Source organism: Setaria italica, chromosome VII (genome assembly GCF_000263155.2).
Source record: "Setaria italica strain Yugu1 chromosome VII, Setaria_italica_v2.0, whole genome shotgun sequence".
In the NCBI taxonomy this organism is placed as follows: domain Eukaryota; kingdom Viridiplantae; phylum Streptophyta; class Magnoliopsida; order Poales; family Poaceae; genus Setaria; species Setaria italica.
This window is the reverse complement of record NC_028456.1, coordinates 29,313,994-29,334,869: the sequence shown is the minus strand read 5'-3', so window position 1 is coordinate 29,334,869 and position 20,876 is coordinate 29,313,994. Positions and strand designations below refer to the sequence as shown.

General features: G+C 44.0%; 2 protein-coding genes across 2 annotated transcripts; both read left to right on the top strand.

Annotated features, from left to right (window-relative positions):
* Window positions 1-40: 40 nt before the first annotated feature.
* LOC101754407 lies at window positions 41-3,885 on the top strand. The gene is made up of 3 exons (XM_004976677.3): window positions 41-564; window positions 3,067-3,166; window positions 3,478-3,885. Exons 1-2 carry the CDS (start codon window positions 120-122, stop codon window positions 3,132-3,134), a joined length of 513 nt encoding a protein of 170 aa, XP_004976734.1. The 5' UTR covers window positions 41-119; the 3' UTR covers window positions 3,135-3,166; window positions 3,478-3,885.
* An 8,089-nt stretch (window positions 3,886-11,974) lies between these two features.
* LOC101754013 (uncharacterized membrane protein At1g16860) lies at window positions 11,975-17,159 on the top strand. Its single transcript, XM_004976676.2, has 5 exons — window positions 11,975-12,258; window positions 14,571-15,589; window positions 16,073-16,228; window positions 16,345-16,556; window positions 16,681-17,159. The coding sequence occupies exons 2-5, from the start codon at window positions 14,702-14,704 to the stop codon at window positions 16,871-16,873; spliced, it is 1,449 nt and encodes a 482-aa protein (XP_004976733.1). The 5' UTR covers window positions 11,975-12,258; window positions 14,571-14,701; the 3' UTR covers window positions 16,874-17,159.
* Window positions 17,160-20,876: the final 3,717 nt, after the last annotated feature.

The window sequence follows — 20,876 nt, the reverse complement described above, 5'->3', positions numbered from 1 at the left end:
AGCGTAATTGCGTGCCCCTATCTCCGTCCCCTTCGTGGCTTCGTCTCGCTCTCGCGTCCCCTCTCGACCCTTCCATTAGCACCATCGAAATTCTTTCTCCGGCTACGCTCTCGCACACCATGGCTCTGGCTCGCCTCCTCGCCGCGCGAACCCTAACCCTGCCCCGCGCCGCGGCCGGGCTCTCCTCCGCCCTCCGCCACCGCACCTCCCGTGCGCTGTCGGCCAAGGTGGAGTTCGTCGAGATAGACCTCTCCGAGGAATCCCCGTCCTCTTCATCGGGAGGGGGAGGCGCGGGCGACTCCGCCAAGGTGCAGGCGCAGATGGGGATGCGGCGCCTGGAGGACGCCATCCACGGGGTGCTCGTGCGGCGGGCGGCGCCCGACTGGCTCCCCTTCGTGCCGGGGGCATCCTACTGGGTGCCGCCGATGCCGCGGCCGCTCGGGGTGGCCGACCTCCTCGGCGCGGCCGTTCACACCGCGAGGGGTGCCACGGCGATGACGGCGGAGGAAGCGATGAGCTTCACCACAGTGCGGGGGTGGCCGTCCGCGGCTTACTTTGTCGAAGGTGAGATGGATTAAGGTACCATTTCATTTTGATTGCGGAATGATGATGTCGTTAGGGTTCCATTGTTTGAGTCGGCGGTGAATCACGGTAAATCGGAACTCTCGTGGGGAAGTTATGCTTGAAACTTTGGGTATCTATGTGTACACATTAGCTGAATGCAGTGTTTACGTTAGTTGGTAAGCATCTCCAGCAGTCTCCCTCTCCCCAATCCAACTACCGTCTTGGGAGTGTTCGTAAAAAACTAGTGCTCCAGTAGTTTCCTTTACTTTTCCCTTTTCCCAATAATTATTGGACAACTCAATAATTCACCCCAACACTCCCAATAAATATTTCCCAATAACTAGTTAATAGGGATGTCCCAATATCACTTTCACCATTATTGGGGGAGTTGCTTTTGCAGTCTCCCAATAATCTCATCCCAATCCAACTACCGTATTGGGAGAGTCACAGCTCCTTTATTTAGGGAGAGTTGAGGTGAATTATTGGGTTGTCCCAATAATTATTGGGAAAAGGTAAAGGTAAAGGGAGACTGGTGGAGCGCTATTTTCTTATCAACTCTCCCAATATGGTAGTTGTATTGGGGAAAGGGAGACTGCTGGAGATGCTCTAACTCTCCCAATACGGTAGTTGGATTGGGATGAGATTATTGGGAGACTGCAAAAGTAACTCTCCCAATAACAGTGAAATGGATTTTGGGATATCCCTATTGACTATTTATTGGGAAACATTTATTGGGAGACTGCTGGAGATGCTCTAAATAGGCTATAAGTAGTCTGTTTAGGATTTCGAATTGTTGTGGGAAAAACAACATATTTGTTCCATATTATGGCTTCTGGCATTTGGGTTTTTGATGGAAGACTGGAAGGTGTATCCCACAAGTTCCTCGTTTTTGTTTATGTGGATAATAATTTTCTGGCTTAACTTCTCATGTTAATACTTATGCTTTTGTAACTGTTTATGTGCCACGTAATAGGTTCTTAGAATTTTACTAGGTTCTTTCGTAAATTGATACGGAAGAGATAACCTTGTAGTCCTAGTGTATACATGTGAATATTGTGTTGAACTGTGCGTGATGGTAATTGGTATGTCACGTCAATCCTTATGAAATGTTCAGGGGAGATTTGGTACTTCATTCATGACTTTATGGCAATGACATCCCTTTAGGGTATCAGTGATTCCACTAGTATGAAACACGTTCTGCCATATTGTAATGATCAGTTCTGAGAGATATAAAGAAACTCACTTTTTATCCATAATCATTAGCCTGAATTTTGAGGTCTAGGAAGTTAGAAACAACATATACTTACCAGTTCTATTTACATTTTACTGCTCTGCCTGTGGTATTCTCTTTTTTTCTTTCCTTTGTTGGTCGAAGTTGAACAAGCTTAAGCATTAGATGATCCCTTTTCATCCTTTTACTTTGGTTTTATGACCAGAGGTTCCTTTGCTTTTTGTATGCATGATATCATGATTGTCTAGCTGGTTAACTTTTTTATGCAGGTTTGTTTTATATCCTCACAAGTTTTCCGCAAAACAAGACACTTGCACCCAATTTTGCATTAAAAAAATTATCGATATGTGACTCCTAGTATTTGATGTATAAAGCAGAGCTATGTCAGGAACCCCTAAGAAGTATAGGAAAAAGCATATAGTGTTCCTTCCAGTATATGTCCGTTTATGTTGGTTTTCCTGCGGTAGGATACTTAGTCATCTTCCTGTTTGATCTTTCAAGTTGCTGGTAACAAAGCACGGTGTAGAGCTTTAAACCTCTCTTGGTTTCAAGAATTGATTGCTAGTTACTGAGTCAAAATGAGAATTGAAGGGAAAATTGGTTTGACAAGCTAGGTCGAATTGGTTGTTTTTCTGTTCGGGGCCAACCTTGACAAAAATTATTTTGTTGGGTTTAAAATCCATCCAGAACTTTTACTCTCCTTAGGTCCAAACTGTGAACTGTATTGGGCCAGAAATGTCATGTTGGGCAGGTCGTGGTTTCAGTACCATGTGGGATGAGCTAAGCACAAGTTATTGGTAAGATACTGAGATAATAGTGATTTGGTTGTCTCAGATTGATCTTGGTTGCTCCAATTGCATGCGGGGATGGGTGGGTTGGTTAGGTAGTCCTTGTTGCATGTAGGACTTGGGTCATATTTCAATGTATTACCAGTAAAGATTGCATTTTTCAGGACAATTGTTCTGTTAGTCAGGAGTTGATTGTTTGGCTGTGTTTCTAGGCAGCATTATTCTTGTGTCTGTCAAGAAATATACATACATTTGGTAGATCTATTTGGTTTTGATTTGAAAAGAACTGAATTTTATGGTGTTTAAATTTCTAAACTCATCCTGATTACTTAAGCTGCTCCAACAAAGCCTTTCCTTTTCTTTTGGACTGTCAGGATCTTGGCTCTGCACTTAGACTGCCATGATATTACTAGGCTTCAATTGGTTCTTCATTTTGCTCTACTCTCAGCATTATTTAGTCTAAAAAATTCATATTCTTTAAAGGAAAATTTTCACATCCTGTGAAGAGACCAAGGAATGATGCGACGCAAACTGATGATGAGGAAAGCTAATCCATCTATGCTACTTTACCAGTGTACCCAGGGTATGTTGATTTTCTTTTGTCAAGTAAATATCTGATGTTCACTTTATTTTTACACCATGGCTGTATTTTGAGGCCATAGTTTTGCCCATGCTTGCATTATCACGAAATAATTTGCCACCACAATTTTCACCCATGCTTAACATATCCCAAAATAACTTTGCCCTTCAGCAGCGAAAGATCAGCTTTTGAGCTACCTTTCTGAAGTGGCTTCCTGTTATAAAAAAGAACTGTCTGAGATTGTAGTTGAAATGCACCTACTAACAGTATAGTGAGTTATTGACTAATCCGGGCTTGATATTTTTGTTGTGTAGGCTCCCAAGAGGTGGCAGCTCGGAGCTGTGAAACACCACTGATGGTTGTACATATAGAAGCTAGGGAGCCCAGAAACAACGAATCTTCCTCTTCCATCTCTTCGCTGGAATATGATGCTTGCGCACTGCCGGCCAAATGCCACGAATGTAATCCTTTGTATTTCGCAGAACCTGGTGCACTAGCACCTGGACATGGGGGGTGTATAATGTAAGATTCCCAGTAGCTGCGATGCTTGATGTAATAGTCCTAGTACCATGTTTTTCCTTTTGAATAAAAACATGCTCTGGGCTTTAACAGTTGTGGCACATGACAGCCCTCGATGTGTAACGTCCATTTGTTCCTTGAGTGTTACTCCAAGTTCCTACTGAGACGGCAGCTTTGGCCGTTGATCTCAAGTGTTTCTGGTCCAGGACCCTTGATTTTTCAGGATATGGTAACCCTGAATGAAACGGGTTAATTGATCATCATTTCATGTTTTATATACACATGATTAGTATATAAAAAAGATCAGTATATAAACATTAGTGATGGATCCGTCGCATCAAAGCTCGTGATGGACCACTCATCTGGAATGAAGTGATTCGCCGAACCAATATTGCTTCTCCGTTTGGAACCATTTGGTTTGGACAGGCCTGAACTCTCAACTTCACCTTTGGTCGTAGCTTGCGCCTGTGCAATGACGAGCTCCTAGAAACTTTGGTCGTAGCTGGACACGTAATCCGGAGTTATAGCCCTGCTGGGCCTATCATGTGTGCCTTGAAGGAATGCCATATGTTTGGTAGCTACAGCACCCTGTTGCTCCTGCTCACCCGAGTATCTGATTGTACAGAAACCATAACTAAATTCCATATGAATGTGATTCTTCACCCAATCGAATGTGACACGCTGGCTCGTGAAGTAGCAACGCGTACCAGGTGTGTAAACGTCGCGGTTGGTGCAGAGCCGGTCGGCGTTGAAAACTGAGGTGAGGTGCCTTGCCCGTCTCTGCCTTGCCGACTGAAAGGATTCTGCATAAGTGGAAGACCTCCTCTTTTAGGATTCTACATTTTTTTCTTTTTTGAAGAGGTCACGTTTATTGTTGTTGCATCTTGTAGCTCCTGTGACGATAATGATTTGCTGACCGCCATAAAAATGTGATGATGATAGATTCTTATGCCAAGGAGGTTAGTAATGCACATATCACCCATCTCTAGCATTTCGATCTCCTTGTAGCGGCACACCACGCATAGCTGCAGCATGGGCGTGCTAATAGCTAATGGCCTGAGCTCCCTAGCTCGCTAGGGAGCTGCTCGTGCCATGTTCCCTTGCAGCGTCGCCGTCCTGGCTTTCCTCTTTAGTTGTTGCTCCAATCATGGAGCGCGACCAAAGCCCATGGTTTGAACCGTCTCGAGTGTGCAATGGCGAAAGATCTGCAAAAGAAGCTCATGCAGGGTACATGAAAGCCAAATGGTTCGAGGGGTGGACCCTCAGCAGCAGGAGCATGTCGATCACAATTGAGCACGAACGGCCGTGGTTTTGGTTCTTTATTAGTTGCCCTCCCGCTCATTTTCTCTCATAGTGAGGTTTGGTTCGGTGGCGTTGGTCCAATGTTTGGTTTCTGTCATCATTTTTTCAAGACCGGGAGAAGAAAAAACTGGGACATCAGTACATCACCCTGTTGTCCTATGCTACTATGATTAAATATAATGCCACCCCTATAAAGTTTAAAAGAACTCCAGCCCCACAGCAGCACACCTTCGCACTGGTGTTTTCTTGCTTGTCCATCTAGTGGACTGATGGTTCATTGCCTACAATAATCCACAGCTAATGTCCTTGTTAATCTAGTCCTGTCCTGTCAGTACTCTGTCTTCAGTGTGTCGTCGGCCAGTGCTTCCCATCCCCCAATAGGTTCACATTTGCCACGGGCCTACAGCCACACTTCTGGTTCCTAATTGAGCCCAGTGACTTGCAAAAGCTAGCATAGCCAACCAATTTGGTTAGCTACAAAATATGAAGATTTGGGTACATGCACTGCACTAGTGGCAGTACATGTGTATAGACTTGATGAGAAGGCCCTTTTCCAACGCATAGCATTGGTAGCCTTGCATTCGCATGTGTATAATATTGCGTGTACGCAACCAAGGCAATGGAGACTAGCTAACTCGTGTCTTATCTGTCTCCGCCCCCTGCAAATCTTTTTCAACGGGTCGCATCGCCTGCATGTGCCGTAGAGCAGTCCCTGTTCTATCGTTTTGTAGGATGGCGGAGCCAGCCAATCAATTCAAAATTTGCACCTGGCATAGCTGTTCCCGCGGGGCTTTCCTCTTCTCCCTACCTACCTTCCGACAGTTTTTTTGTTAATCCTATATCGCTTTTCCCTTTTATCACAAACATCTTGAAATGGACCCATCTCTAGTCACATCCTGAATCTTTCTTTTTTTTTTAGAGACAGTTAACATATTCTACTCCTGCAGCAACACTTGCAGCTTATAGCTTGTCTACAATTTGCTCTTTTAAATGGCAATTGGAGGCAAACCTCTACTCACATCCTAAAGCTTTTACCAACTAGCTTATATATGAAAAATGCAACAAAAACATTATCTTTTAAAAGTTTGAACTAACTGTAGTCTGAACATGTACCTGCAGATGTCTGCTGAAGGCTATAGCTTGCAGCGTTTGAGCATCACCAGCCATGGTTAGTTGGCGCCCCCCCTCATCTGTCCTTTTCCTGAGGTAGCCATCAAATTATTTGACGATGGGGCATCGCCGCATGTGACCCCCTCCCTGTTCTTGCGCTCGGTTTGTAGCCTCGATCGAGATAAAATAGCTGCACGAGTGAAAACTTATCGATCTCCAGGCAGAACCTGCATGTAGCCTTTTTTTACAGCCACAAGATGGGCTGCTCCTTGGCTTGTCTGTTCTTGGTTAGCTCGCTCTGACAGTAAAATTTCAATTGTCTCTGGTATCTACCTCCTTGACCTTTCTGCTTGTGTGTTTCTGGCAACACAACCGGCACGATCTTGGGGCACTCAAGGGTAAACGGTGACCTGGTCTTTCCATAGCATTGCCGTTTGCCGGTCCATTTCAAAGGGGAGACCTTCTGATCGATTCGTCAGCAAGCTTCACACATGCTCATCTTTTTTTGTTAGAGATGCACTTGAGACATGTACAGATGAACAGATAAGCAGTCAGTAACCGTTGTAGTGGTAATTTTTATTTCCTTCTAAATGACTAGCTCCCCCGTGTGTCATATGCTGGGTGGTGGTTGCCTAGCTTTTGGGGAAGAAAACCTACCATTATAAAATAATTAAATGGTGTGTTGGTCGTCGCAGAGCCTGATGATCAGCACCAGTAGATATTGTAACTTACTTGGCGTCGGTGCATGATTGAATATTGCTGGATTACGGAAAACGTGTGTGGTTCCTCTGCAATACTGCCGGGCCACAAACACAAGCACTAATAATATAGGAATCATTCTAAGGTGAATAATCATAGGTAATAATAAGTTGATTCAATTCACGAGACTACAAGTTCATTGGTGCTCTTCTGTTCTTTTTTTTTTCCCACTTCAGTTTGACCTAAGCTCCTCGTGTTTCCTTGGTTTATGGCGACAGCTGCCCAGAAATTGAAACAAAATTCAATCTTTTGATGAGCTACATCGACTTTGATTGATTTGTATATCCTGCAACAATTTCAAATTTCTCGTCGATGATCTGCAGGGAGAGAGGACGTACGCGGTTGCTACTTGCTAGTTATATTCTGATGAATCCGAATAAATATATGTTTCTTTTATGGAGAAGGTACGCGCACCAGGGCTAATCATCCAGTCGAAGCGAATAATGCCGTGGAGTTAAATCATATTGGCCGGCGTAGCTACTACTAGTTCCACTTCATCAGCAAGCAACACTTATTTATTTGCATTCCTTTTTCTTTTGTGAAAAAATAAAAGGAAAAGAAAGCAATCAACTCATCAACTCTCGACAAAAAGCTCAAAGCAACATTCTTATATCATGCTTAATTGTATCACATCACAGATCGACGTACACTCTTGTACTGATCAATGCAACATGAAGGCATCCAGCATGCATTGATCTCACCTTCACCTGTTGATAACTGATATAGTACAAATACTACCCTCCTTTAGTTTCTTTTAGGGCAGAGAGTTAGTGACCTAACCCTCTTTATTTCCTAGTTTGAAATACAAAAGGGAACCCGGCCCAAAACTTGACATCATTACATCAAACCATCAAGTTGTTTACCCAAACAAAACAAAAAAAAAATTAAAAAATGACCACCAGATCAACCATGGACTGGAGCAGACTAGGCAGCACACACCTCGGATTCAGTTTCAGCCTAACCCGGCCGTTGCGTGTACGTGTGGTCAGTACTAGGACGTGACGTACGTGTGCGTGCGTACTATACTCGTGGGAGCAAGCGTGCATGCATGTGCACTTGGGCAGAGGCAGGCGTGCGTGCGAGCTACAGGACACGTACATCGCGCTAGCTGGGTGTATAGAAGTACACCCGTGTCCATACAAACGGCCCATATCCATCGATCTATGCCATGCAATGCAAACAAGGCATGGTGCGCGCCACAGTGCGTGCAGTACCGACCAGCATGTGCCGTGTCGTCGGACCAACCGCGACCGCCCTACGTGCGTATACTGTATACGAGGTGGCCTGCATGCAGCTCTGTCCATTATCTTCTTCTCCTCCTCCTCCTGATCGACCTCGTCCTCTTTGGGCGTGCGGCGCGGTCACATGCATGTGAGAGCTTTCATCGGCACAAAACATATATATATATATATATATATATATATATATATATATATATATATATATATATATATATATATATATATATATGCGTACTGATCGAAGCCACACTCTTTTCCTTTTTCTTTTTTTTTAAAAAGAGAGTCTACGTACAAATAATTGTCTACCAGCTGATTCATGTGAAATTTTTTTTGCGTTCCAAATGATGTTTAATTTCGTGGACATATACCAAGTAAGTTTGACAGCAATTTCCTGCGATCATGCGTGTATAGTCCGGTGGCAGCATCTTTTTTGCAACACTTATTGGATGTTTTTGCTTTGTTTGCATGAGCAGCAATCAAGTTAAATAGAGCAACGTTTTAGCAGGTACTAGCCAGACAGGATCCGAGCAATGCGTACAGGTACAGCCCGTACGTGCCTGCAGCTAGCTTCTCCTGTGTGCAATGTGACTGGACGACCTGCCTGTCACCTGTGTGTTAGCTATATGGCCGCCATGAGTAAAGCTAGCTCCAAACTTTGGCAATCACGTTAGCACATTCCGAGGTTCCAGCTCCCAGCTATTCCAGCTGGAGCGAGCATCGTATCGATCGACGTGGTCATCCTCACCCAGATGTGTTGTCAGACTGTAGTAAAGGTTGCTAGCTAGCTACACGAGATCAGGGTGTGAGGTTCTGTAATTAGTTTTGTAATTAGTCGAGATTTAATACTTCTAATTAGTGTCAAACATTCGATGTGACAAACTTTTTTAAAATCAAAGCGCGAATGTACGGCCACAAACTTTTTTGAAAGGAAATACGGCTACAAGCCTACAACTTAATATATATGTGTATATATATATATATAACCTATCGCAACTCTGCAGATTGCACGTTTATCGTGGCTGGAATCATGAGCAGCATGCTCTACATGTACGACGTGACTGCACGCTGATGATCACTACTGAGTACTGGCTACTGCTGCTGCTGCTGCTGAGTCGTTGTGCGCCATATACTATAACAGTGCATTTTTTATTTTCTACTCCACTTGTTTTCCTGTTCAATAAGCAAAAGCAAAGGAAAAAGAAGCTGGAAGGAGATTATATAATCACAGGCGAACTTCATGGTTAATTATGAGACCGATCTTTGTTCCCTTTTCCGATCCGATTCCGTACTCCATTCATCCCAAATTATAAGTCGTTTTAACTTTTTTTAAGATGCATAGATATTATTATGCATCTAGACACGAGGTATATCTAAGTGAATAACAAAGTCTATGAATCTAATAAAGCCAAAATGACCTATAATTTGGAACGGAGGGAGTGGGATGGTACGGCCATTTCATCATTTTTCGAGTAACCTGTTCATCGTTTGGCTGTAAAATATAGCAAATTATAGCTTGGATTTCCTTTATGCATGGTTCATTTGGAGAGGAACAACACAGCACAAAGCAAAGGAGAAGGACGACGGCTATCATGAGACCGAGCTCGAAACAAGGACACCGGCCAAATCCTTTTCATGATTCTATCCACCATGCATATGGGTGCATCAATCTTATTGTGGCGTTGTGTGGTTGGGTGTGAGACATCTTGGAGTCCTCGAAACAACAAACACAAATCACCTGTCTTGATCAAGAACTCAAGAAGCCTGAAGCCAGAGAGGCAGAGAGCACCAAGCTAATCTGTAAATCCTCTACTCTCAATGTCTCCCATTCCAAGATACTATATCCATATGTTCTTTTTTGCTTGCATTGTGTTTGTGGCATTGTGCGTGCGTGGGGGCTGGACTGGTTTGAAGGGAGATGATGCCAAATTAGGTGGCACCAACCAGGCCATGCTCAAGCTCAAACTCATGCTCATGCATGAGGGGTATAGGGGGAGGAGGTTGCTGCTGGGTCCCCCACACATGCATGCATGCACCCCCTACCATGTGGACTTCATTCAACCTCCAACAGTCCTATCTCCTAAGGCAGCTTGAAGCTCCTACCTCCATTGCAAGACCCTCCGCACATTCGATTTATTGCTCTAAGTTCGATCTGAATATTCTTGCTGGTAAGAAAAAGAGGAGAGAGAGGATCCATTCCTGCTCGCGGAGTTTTCAGTTGCCTTTAAATCTTTGTCTGCCCACCAGGTCGAAGACGAACCAGCAACAGTGTAGTAGACAGAGAACTAGAGATAACAGAGACAGAAGCAACACACGAGCAGAGGAGAGACAAAGCCGGCCAGAGGTTCCTCCTCCACTCCATCAGAGCAGAGAGCATGATTGCCAACGTCAGTTGTCACGCACGCCGGGATCGGAGCTGGCTAGATTTCAGCAGTTGGGGAGGGATCGATTCGTCCGAGCTGCATGCATGCATGCATTGCCTCCGCCCGCCTCCCTCTCCCTGCCGCATCAACCACCAAGCCACCGGACGCGCCTGCCTGCCTGCCTGCGTCGGCGGGGAGCCGAGGCCGACCCGACCGTTGGTTACCAGCAACCCACGCCCGCCCGCACGCATAATTCCCTCGCTAATCATGCACGCGGCCGCAACTTGCCCTGGCCGGCCGGCCCGATCGTTTCCATCGTCCGTTCAGTTCTCTTCTCCGCGCCCGATCCCGCGCGGGTCGTGCGGGAAAGAGACGGCACCCCGCGAGATCGAGGCCGCTGCGGCCGGGTGAATCTGGGCGCGTAGTCGCGTACCACAGGGCTCCGGCGATGATGTGACGTTGTTCTTGGCATGCTTCGATTGCAACCTACTCAAGAGACCGGCGGAGTGTAACCCGGCAGGTTTGCGGTGCCTCAGACGGTTCCTTGCAAGCGATTACCGATTGATTACGGGCCGTTGCTGCGGTTAGCTGCAGCTGGATTATATTCATCCTGTTGCAGTCAAGGCACAGTATGGCAGGCACCTACGTCAGCGATCTCGATGCAGAGTGCTACTAGTCCCTGTCCTTGAATAACCAAGATTCATCAGTTACCATGTCACAAGATCTTTTTTTTTTTAAAAAAATGGCACAGCTGAATAAGGCACGGGGAATGTAGACTTCTTCTTCTTTTTTTGCGATTACGTAGGAAACAAGGTACTCCAGAGATGGTGAAAACGATGGTAGCAACTAGCAAAAAGAAAGGGGGGAGATGAAAATGATGGCAGCCACTCCACTGACCGCGGTCGCAGCGGAGCAACAGGCCGCCGGGCACCAGCGAAATGAAAACGGCAGCATGCTCCGTCACAGTCATCTCGTTAATGGCCAGCGCCACGCCGCCACCTACTCAATTGACACTGCCGCAATTGCATGCACCACGGAGAGCGACCAGATTTCCCGGACCTAACCACGTTTTGCCTTTTTTTTTGAGTTATAATAGAAATCAACACTATTATGGTTTCATGTCCTGATTAGAGTAAATTCATAGTATTTTTTTTCCATTTCATACGGAAACTAATTAAACTGCTTATTTCAGAATTCCCGTGTAAATTTACGTGAATTCCTGTATCCAAACCGAACATTTTTAGCATTTCTGAATTTTTGGTTACTTTTTGTTTAGTTTTCCATATTTATAAGACCCTGTCCCTTGTGCGGGCGTGGGGAAGATTTCTTTCGAGCCCCAAGGGCATTATCGTCATTTCTCGCCCGCGACATTAGCGGGCAGTAAACAGAGTGTTACAGTTAATGGTGCCACCATTATGAGGAGAGGAGAGAGAAGATCACGGAGAAGAAGAAGAGAGAGAGGGAGACTGACTGTTGTAACAGACAGAGAAGCTGAAAGGTGTGTGCTCCCTCCCAGCACCCCCACTCCACCCCCCTCTCTCATCCTCCCTCTCCATTATTTTCTCTCTCCTCCATCTCCACCTGACCACCTCCCCCTTTATTCTCTCTCCCCTCCCCCCAGCTCCTCTTCCCTGTCTGCTTCCCTCCCCTACTGCGCGCTTGCTCTCTCCTCCGCCCACCTCCACCTCCCCCCATTCCGCCGCCACCGCACGAGCAGAGTCTACTCGCCGAGGGAAGAAAAAAAAAAGCGGAGGACCCAAAACCAGGCGGGGCAGCAGCGCGACGTGCTTGCCATTCTCTCGAGGTACGCGGAGATGTTTCCCTCTCCCTCCACCCCGCCTCAATCCCGCTTGCTCTTCTTTTCGTCCCGGCGATTTCCTGCTCACTTGGGAGCGAGCTCTCGCATCGGGAGGTGGCTGCTTCGGCGGCTGTTGGGATCTAGGCGGGCGGTGGAGGCCAATCTGCGGGTGCGGCAATGCGGTGCTTGGGTTCCCGTTGTGTCGGTGGAGCTAGAACGCGGTGAGATTTCGGGAGGCTCGTCGGTGCCTGGGTTCGGATCTGCTCTTGGGCCACTTCGAGGCTTCGGTTCGCCCCTCACCAACCGAGCCTAGGAGGCCGCCATTCCTCCAGCCGCCCTCGGCGACGACCGCGCGTCGGTCCAGATCCAGGCGTCCTTTCGCTGCAGCAGCGCCTCCCTTGCTTCGTCTGTAGTCTTGCTCGTTGTTCTTGTCCCCTCCCTGGACTCGGTTGTACTGGAAGTCCATATGGATATTTTTTTAATTTCTCTTTTTTTGGTAAGGACGCCATAGCTCTGAGCCTCAATCCAAATATCTCTTTGTGGGATAGAATGCGGTTTATTGCGGATTTGCTCATTTTAGGGGGTTTCAGGCAACTGAACCTCTTGCTGACAGATCCTTTTACTGGTTCATATAATCATCGTATCCAAAGCGGATGCTAGTCGATAGTTGGGGCAGTAAGTTATTATGTCGGCAAGTGTGAGCGCTGAGTTCTTTGCTGAAACTTTAAGCTTCATCTGGGATCTGACAGTGTCGGTGCCAAAATTTCTGTACATTTGAGGGGACGCGCTTGGGTAAATCATTGGAGAACATATTTCACTTTGCGTGAGACACGCCCTTCTTTCTAATGATGCCTTCACCTGTCTCAAAACTTTGTGATTTTTATATATCGGCTTGGGTGTGGTCAGTGGCCAGTATTTCAGGGGAGGCGTCTCCATAAATTCTGCATGTTTTTGGGGTTTGTCTTTAGCTTGATATAGGTGGAGTTGGGTACTACTTTATTCTGGCAAAGCATTCGTCTGTATAATGTTTTCACTGTCTAAACTTATAATAGGGCTAATAATGTGAAATGTTTCCTTCAGTGCATGTTTTTGTTACTACTGACAGTAAGGTTTGGTCAAGTGTGTACTTTTCCCTGATGAGATTTTGGTTTCAGAAATTATGTCATTTCCTTTTCTATTGCCACACATAATGACCCTTAACTGCAACATAATTTGTTTCCTGCAATGTGGTTCCGAAGTTTTAGGGAAAAGACAAGTCTGTGCAAACTAGCCATTAGAAGACAAATTTTTCTGAAAGTCTCTGTTGCCACAAATAGATTTGTTAATTTCTGTAGCAAAAGATATATGAGTGTGCGCATCAATTTTGTGAATCTGTTTTGCTGGACCATATTTTTTTTTATTTTGATAATGGAAGTTTTATTAATTTCAAGAACATTACATTGAGTTGATACAATGCCTTAAAACACTCCTGACCTCTGCATAGCGGGATGCACACAGCCTAAAAAAGAAAATACAGATCATATCCCAAACACTTAAATGACAGTCAATCCTCAAACTAGACCGCCAACCATGTGCCTGGGTAAATAACTCCTTGACCACCTGCGCCAATCGTAGTGATGCTGCAACAACCAAGTCTTGTGAAGCCAGCTTCTGTAATATAACCCACGTGCGGAGCCAGTGTATAGTCAAGAAAATAACCTGCAGGGGAGAAGAGTTATATTTTTTCCCAAAGATTATATCATTTCTGCACAGCCATAACGACCAACATGTAGCAGCCGCCCCTAGCAGAACTAGCAGCTCTAGATCTTTTCCAATACCCCGTAGCCAACTTCCAAACATGTTAGAAACACTACGAGGCTGAGATAAACCTGACGCCGCATATATAACAGACCACACAGCACGAGCAAAACGGCATTCAAAGAAAAGATGTTTAATAGTTTCATCCTTGTGACAAAAGCAACAATTTTTGCTTCCATGCCAATTACTCTTTGCTAAGTTATCTTTTGTTTGAAGAGTTTATATAAGTTCCAATTGTTTTCCTCACTTTCTCAGAAGTATTAAGATCAAACTGTGAATTTTAATTTGGTCATGCGAGAAATATAAAGATCTACCATATGCTACTGGCTAGTTATTAAGTACCTTTCACCTAAAATCTTCTTGCCAATTTCAATTTCATAATCTGTTTTCATTATTTGTGGGATAAGGATTCATGCCATCGTTGATTTTCTCTTATCTACATGCTATTTTGTAAGATGGTATTTCTGTGATCACATTGTGCCAGAAGTTTGTCCATTGATTTATTCAATGTATTCTTTCAGGAGCTCATGCAAGGTGTAGGTTTTGCAGCGAGAAGGGCAGCTGTGCATGTCAAGACCCAGATATAGACTCACTTAATCAAGCTGTGGGTTGGTGGGACACTTGAGATACAGTTGATCTTCTGCTTCAGAGTATGGGTTCAAGGTTTCCATCACATCAGCTGAGCAATGGCCTGTATGTTTCTGGTCGACCTGAGCAACCTAAGGAGAAGGCCCCGACCATTTGTTCCAATGTGATGCCATATACTGGCGGTGACATCAAGAAATCTGGAGAGCTGGGGAAGATGTTTGATCTCCATGTTGAAAAGTCGAGAAAATCTGGCCCTCTAGGCAACGCTCCTTCAAGGAATACTTCATTTGGAGGTGCTGCTTCCAACTCAGGACCTGTATCCAATTCTGGTGGTCGGTCCAACTACTCTGGTTCACTTTCGTCTTCAGTTCCTGGTGCTGGCGGTTCAGCCAGAGCAAAATCAAACTCTGGACCTCTTAATAAGCATGGAGAACCAACAAAGAGGTCATCCGGTCCCCAGTCTGGGGGAGTGACCCCAATGGCTCGCCAGAACTCAGGGCCTCTCCCTCCTGTGCTTCCCACAACTGGGCTCATCACATCTGGGCCTATCTCTTCAGGACCATTGAATCCGTCTGGTGCTCCGAGAAAAGTATCTGGGCCACTTGATTCTGCTTCATCCATGAAAATGCGGGCCACTTCCTTTGCTCACAATCAAGCTGTTACTAACCTCAACACTGAAGATGGATACACTATTCAGGGAAGCTTTCCAAAGCCAATACTTTGGGCTGTGATTCTGCTCTTCGTGATGGGTTTCATAGCTGGTGGCTTCATTCTGGGTGCTGTTCACAATGCGATTTTGCTAATAGTTGTTGTGGTGATATTTGGTTTTGTTGCTGCACTGTTAATCTGGAATGCTTGCTGGGGAAGGAGAGGTGCTATTGGGTTTGTTAATCGCTATCCTGATGCTGATCTCAGAACTGCCAAAGATGGACAGTATGTAAAGGTTACAGGGGTACGTAGAATGCTGATTGATTTGTTCTCATTTGCATCCTTCAATTGATTTATGTGAGGTGTCTTTATTCATCATAGATGTTAGTTTTGTTGCATTGTTGGGGATAAGGATAATGCTGTCCTATGTTAGTTTTATTGCACTGTTGGAAATAACGCTACCCTGAAACATGACATTTGAAGTGTGCATGGCTTGACACATCTAACACATTCTGTGCATTAATCCTAGAAAAATTCCTACATATTTTCTGTCACATCAGTACTTGTCTTCTGCACTAGCACATAATTTAGCAATATCACCAGGCTGGCATTTTGATTTAGTATTCCCAGTCAAATGATAGTTCTTTCTAATTTAGAGGATAAGATATTCACCTGTATATTCACTGCATATTCTTTTCTAAAGATATCCTGAAGGCATGCTTCATTCTCAAACAGTGATTTGTTTTATCATTTAGCACGATAATAATGGCTATGTTAAAATCCACAGGTCGTTACTTGTGGAAATTTCCCCCTCGAGTCCTCATTCCAAAGGGTCCCAAGATGTGTGTACACTTCTACTAGCTTGTATGAGTACAGGGGTTGGGATTCCAAAGCTGCCAACACTGAGCATCGCCGTTTTACCTGGGGTTTACGCTCAATGGAGGTGAGTATTTTTCATGAAATGTCATATTTTGAGTCATAATTGGGAAACACAAATCTGCAGTTATTTTGATCTTTAACCGACCTTGTTCTCTGATATTTTTCCTGTAACTTTGGCAGCGACATGCGGTCGATTTCTACATTTCAGATTTTCAATCTGGGCTTAGAGCATTGGTGAAAACAGGATATGGTGCACGTGTGACCCCTTATGTCGATGAATCTGTTATTATTGACATCAATCCTGACAACAAGGATATGTCCCCAGAATTTTTGAGATGGCTGAGGGAAAGGAACCTTTCAAGCGACGATCGGATAATGCGCCTCAAAGAAGGGTACTACTTGTTTCCTTGCTTGTTTGCACTTGGAATAGACTTGAAAGAAAACTATCTCCTTATCTTTAACCATTAGACCTAATGATATTCACAAATGAACACATGCTTCATCCTTTACCTACAGCTACATTAAGGAAGGAAGTACTGTGAGTGTGATGGGGGTTGTGCAAAGAAATGACAATGTGTTGATGATAGTTGCTCCATCGGAGCCCATCTCGACTGGCTGCCAGTGGGCCAAGTGCGTCCTCCCAACGAACATCGACGGGCTAGTTCTAAGATGTGAAGATACGTCAAATATTGATGTCATACCAGTTTAGCGAGATGGAAGCTTGGAGAATCATCGCCAAAGAAAAAAAATGCTTGTGAAATATTTGGACTTTGGATTTATTTTGTGGGCTGCTAGAATTGAGATAAATGTGCAAATGTTGGGTGTGATTATGGCAGGTTGAGGGTGGTTGGTTAAGCCGAGATTTGGTTGTATAGTTTTTCTTAATGTGTTTTATGTTTTTTTTTTTTGCTATGAGCTCTAAGTTCTTCTGTAACATGATGGTTTGATTACTACCATGGAGATGCAGCTGCTTAAAGTCTAGAATTGGGTTCATATGATCTTTGTGTATGATTCCTAGCACACTTTTGAATTTATTACTTGTTCTATCTTATTTTCATCCTGCTACCGAGAGCACACCAAGTGAAAGAAGCAGAAATGCTATTTCAGAAACGCTAAATAGAGACGCAGTCATGGCACAAACTAGGTCGTAGTAGTACGTTTCATATGCCTGGTGGCCAAGAGTTGAAAAATAATAACAGCAGCCAGTGCACCTTCAATTTCTGCATGCTAGTATTTGCGTGCTGATCAAAACAAATTTCATTACAATTCAGAGAAAAAAAACTCAATAACATAAATGAAAGATCCAACCAGACCATGACTTCACCAAAGTTCTCAGTTGTTCGTGGCCTCTTCAAACCATTTCCTGGATTGGCATACTCTTGGTGAGACTCCTGAAACCTCAAATGCTTCATGGCTGTCAAAAACAGTGATCTCTTAGGACAAAATAACTTGATGGCAACATCTTGTAGTAGCTCAGCACAGCTAGTCACATATCTAATGATAAATAATTTCAAGGTTCAAAGGTGTGGATGGGGTCTTCCCCCATACCTTAGAATCAATCAGAACTGCAGCTAGAAGATGCGACTTAATCTGAACTGCAAGAAACACAGTGCATGTTTACCTTGGTAGCCGATATCCTAGTTCTCTCAAGTGGTCGATACCTTGGTATGCATTTATAAGCTAGCACAGCCTCAGTGGAAAAACTGCAGAGAAGCAACAATATCAGCAATCCAAAGCTGCAGCTTGTTTTGAACGGCAGAAATAACAATATTACCTCCTTTGAATAAATGTTCAGGTGGATGGCCTTGGTTGAGCAACGTACGCTTACCAGCTTGCAAAGCTTTATCTGAAAACCACATGAGTTTTGCAGTCATCACGTAAAGATAAGATAGAAGTAGTTTGCAAAAGTAGTAGAAGTTTTTATTACAATTGGGACAGTACAAGTTATGCTGGCTTTCAAGCATGGAAGATCTAATAATCTATCATACGTGTGCGTTTCAAGCTGACTCTGAAGATTATGCGAGTTTTCCAGTCACATGCTGTAAATAAATGAAATTTTAGTGATTGTGCCAAACAATGGAGCATTGTAACAATATTAGGGCTGTTCTAGCAATACAAGCTTGCTGCATGGAAAGTCCAATGGAATTATTACAATACACTGTGTTTTATGCTACCAAATCATAACATCGATCAGCCAAAGAAATCTTTAATCCCGGTTGGTAATTCCAACCGGAACTAAATGGATGGCCTTTAATCGCGATTGGTGTTTTCAACCAGAACTAAACGCCCCACCAGATTCCCTCATCCTAACTGGCCGTTACAATCGGAACTAAAGGGGCTCTTTAGTCTCGGTTGATATTACCAACCAGGATTAAACCTCCCATCGTCGGTGGTGGCCGTTTGACCCGGGACTAAAACTCTTTTAATTCCGGATCCAAAAAGCATCAAGATATATGTTTTTGGATGGAAATTCTATTCTCTACTAGTGACATAGTGACAGAACTGAGGGGAGGCCGGCAGGAGCCATGGCCTCCCCAACAAAGAAAAACAATTACTACCCCTAGGCAATTGTCAGGCCAAAACGAGAGGGGCCAAGCCCAATAGGGAAACCTATATGGCTTTCATGTAGTCTTTTAGGATCCGTGCAATCCTTCTCTGGGGCGTTCGGTTCGTCAAGGTAAAGTTTAGTTCATGTCACATCGAATATTCGGAGGCTAATTAGGAGGACTAAATATGAGTTAATTATAAAACTAATTGCATAAATTGAGGCTAAACGACGAGAATAATCTATTAAACCTAATTAATCCATCATCAGTAAATGTTTACTGTAGCAGCACATTGTCAAATCATGGACTAATTAGGTTTAATAGATTCATCTTGCCGTTTAGCCTCCCTCTATGTAATAGGTTTTGTAAATAGTCTTCTAATTAGTATTTAAATATTCGACATGTGCAACGGGAACCAATGGCCTCAACCGCATATCAACTGGGATCGGAGCAGACCCGCATGCATGCATAGCGCAGGTTGACCGACGAGCATGGTTGCTAGTTGGTGGGTGTTTCGGATTCAAACTTCAAACTACCTTTTATCCTAAACCTAAACCGTGAGTTCATTTTTGAATCCGTTTGAATTACTATATTGCTGAGAATTAATGTAACATAATAAGATCCAATATAAATATGTTTTACTATTTTTTAAAAATCAACATTTTGAATGACCAATATCAACATTTTAACATTTTAAGTACGCTACTTCAACTAGTTTATTCGAAATGTTGAGTTTAATTTGAAAGAATGTTGAATCTAATATTTAAAATGTTGAGTATATTAATTTGATATTTTGAATATATGAAGTCACTAAATCTTTTGCAAAAGTAATAAAATAACAGCGCATGTTGCCTACCCTGTACGCCTGTACCGTCTTGCGTGCTACTGACTGGCCTCCTACTGCTGCTGTCCTACACGCTGCAGGTCATGATTGATACGGCGGCGTGCACAAATTGGATCACGGTGTGGCTGTTAGGCCGTGGTGGGCTGTACGATGGGATTTGATGGGCTTCTAATCCTATCTAGCTTGCGGAAGTCAGATAGGAGTTCAAAGCTCAATTGGCATTACGTTAACTTGTTGCCCAATGCCCAACAACATACGTACGCACACAGGTGGTCAAGCGCTTGCTCATGTACCTAATCATGCGATATTTCATTCCAATCTCGTGACGCACTGATGCCGCCAAAACCTCGCTTGACGCCCGGTCGCCCGCCCGCCTGCGGGCTGCGGACTGCCGGAATCTTGCACTACCATTGCACCATCGATGACGGGCAAGCCTGTGGCTGTGGTAGCGTGGGTGCAATGAAGGGAAACATCACAGCCGATCCTCGTGCTTCTGATGTTTCTCCTCTAACTCAAACTAATGTAAGCAAGCCTTATTTTTCTAAACCATATCGGTATATCCCATAAATTGTTTTTCGTTTTATTTCTTGTCTCATAATATCATAGGATTTTTTTATGAAATTAGGCCAAAGTCTTGTTCTTACTCTACCAGTTTCAACTGGAACTACATAGCGCGCATGTTCTGCAATGAAATTGGTTAAAACTATGCTACAAAATAAAATGAAAGATGGATTTTTAAGAGATTTGCTTGCTACTCTATATTGAGAGAGTGAGAGATTGCAATGAAGGTCACGACGGATTCGGTTATTGATTATTTCAATATTGTGAATAATCGTGCAGTCAAATTGAAATGAGAAATGAATAAGGTACATTGATCACTTTTGCAAACTATTTGCTTTTGTGTATTGCTGTTGCATAATTAACTAATATAATCAGACAACGAAAAATTGGGATATATTGCCAAAATTCTTGAACCGGCAAAAATATTTGTCTGCTCCCGTTCAGCCGCTGGTCGTGCCACCGCTCGCTCGCCCTCGCCGGAGCTCGACATCGCTCGCAGGAAGATGTTGATTGCTTCAACTCCGATCAGGCGTGGCTCAGCTTCTGCGTTTCGTGTGTCGACTAGAAACCATGGGCGCGGCTGTTGCCGCACCCCCTGCCTGAGATAGCTAGTGTATTTGGTCATTTTGGACCTCTCCTTGATAATAGTTTATTTAAGATAACTATAGGCTTAAGTGGAAATGGTATAATTACAAAGTAAGAGACAAAGGTAAACACCAAGAAAGTGTTATTATAGTATAGTAATAAAAGGCGAGAAGCAG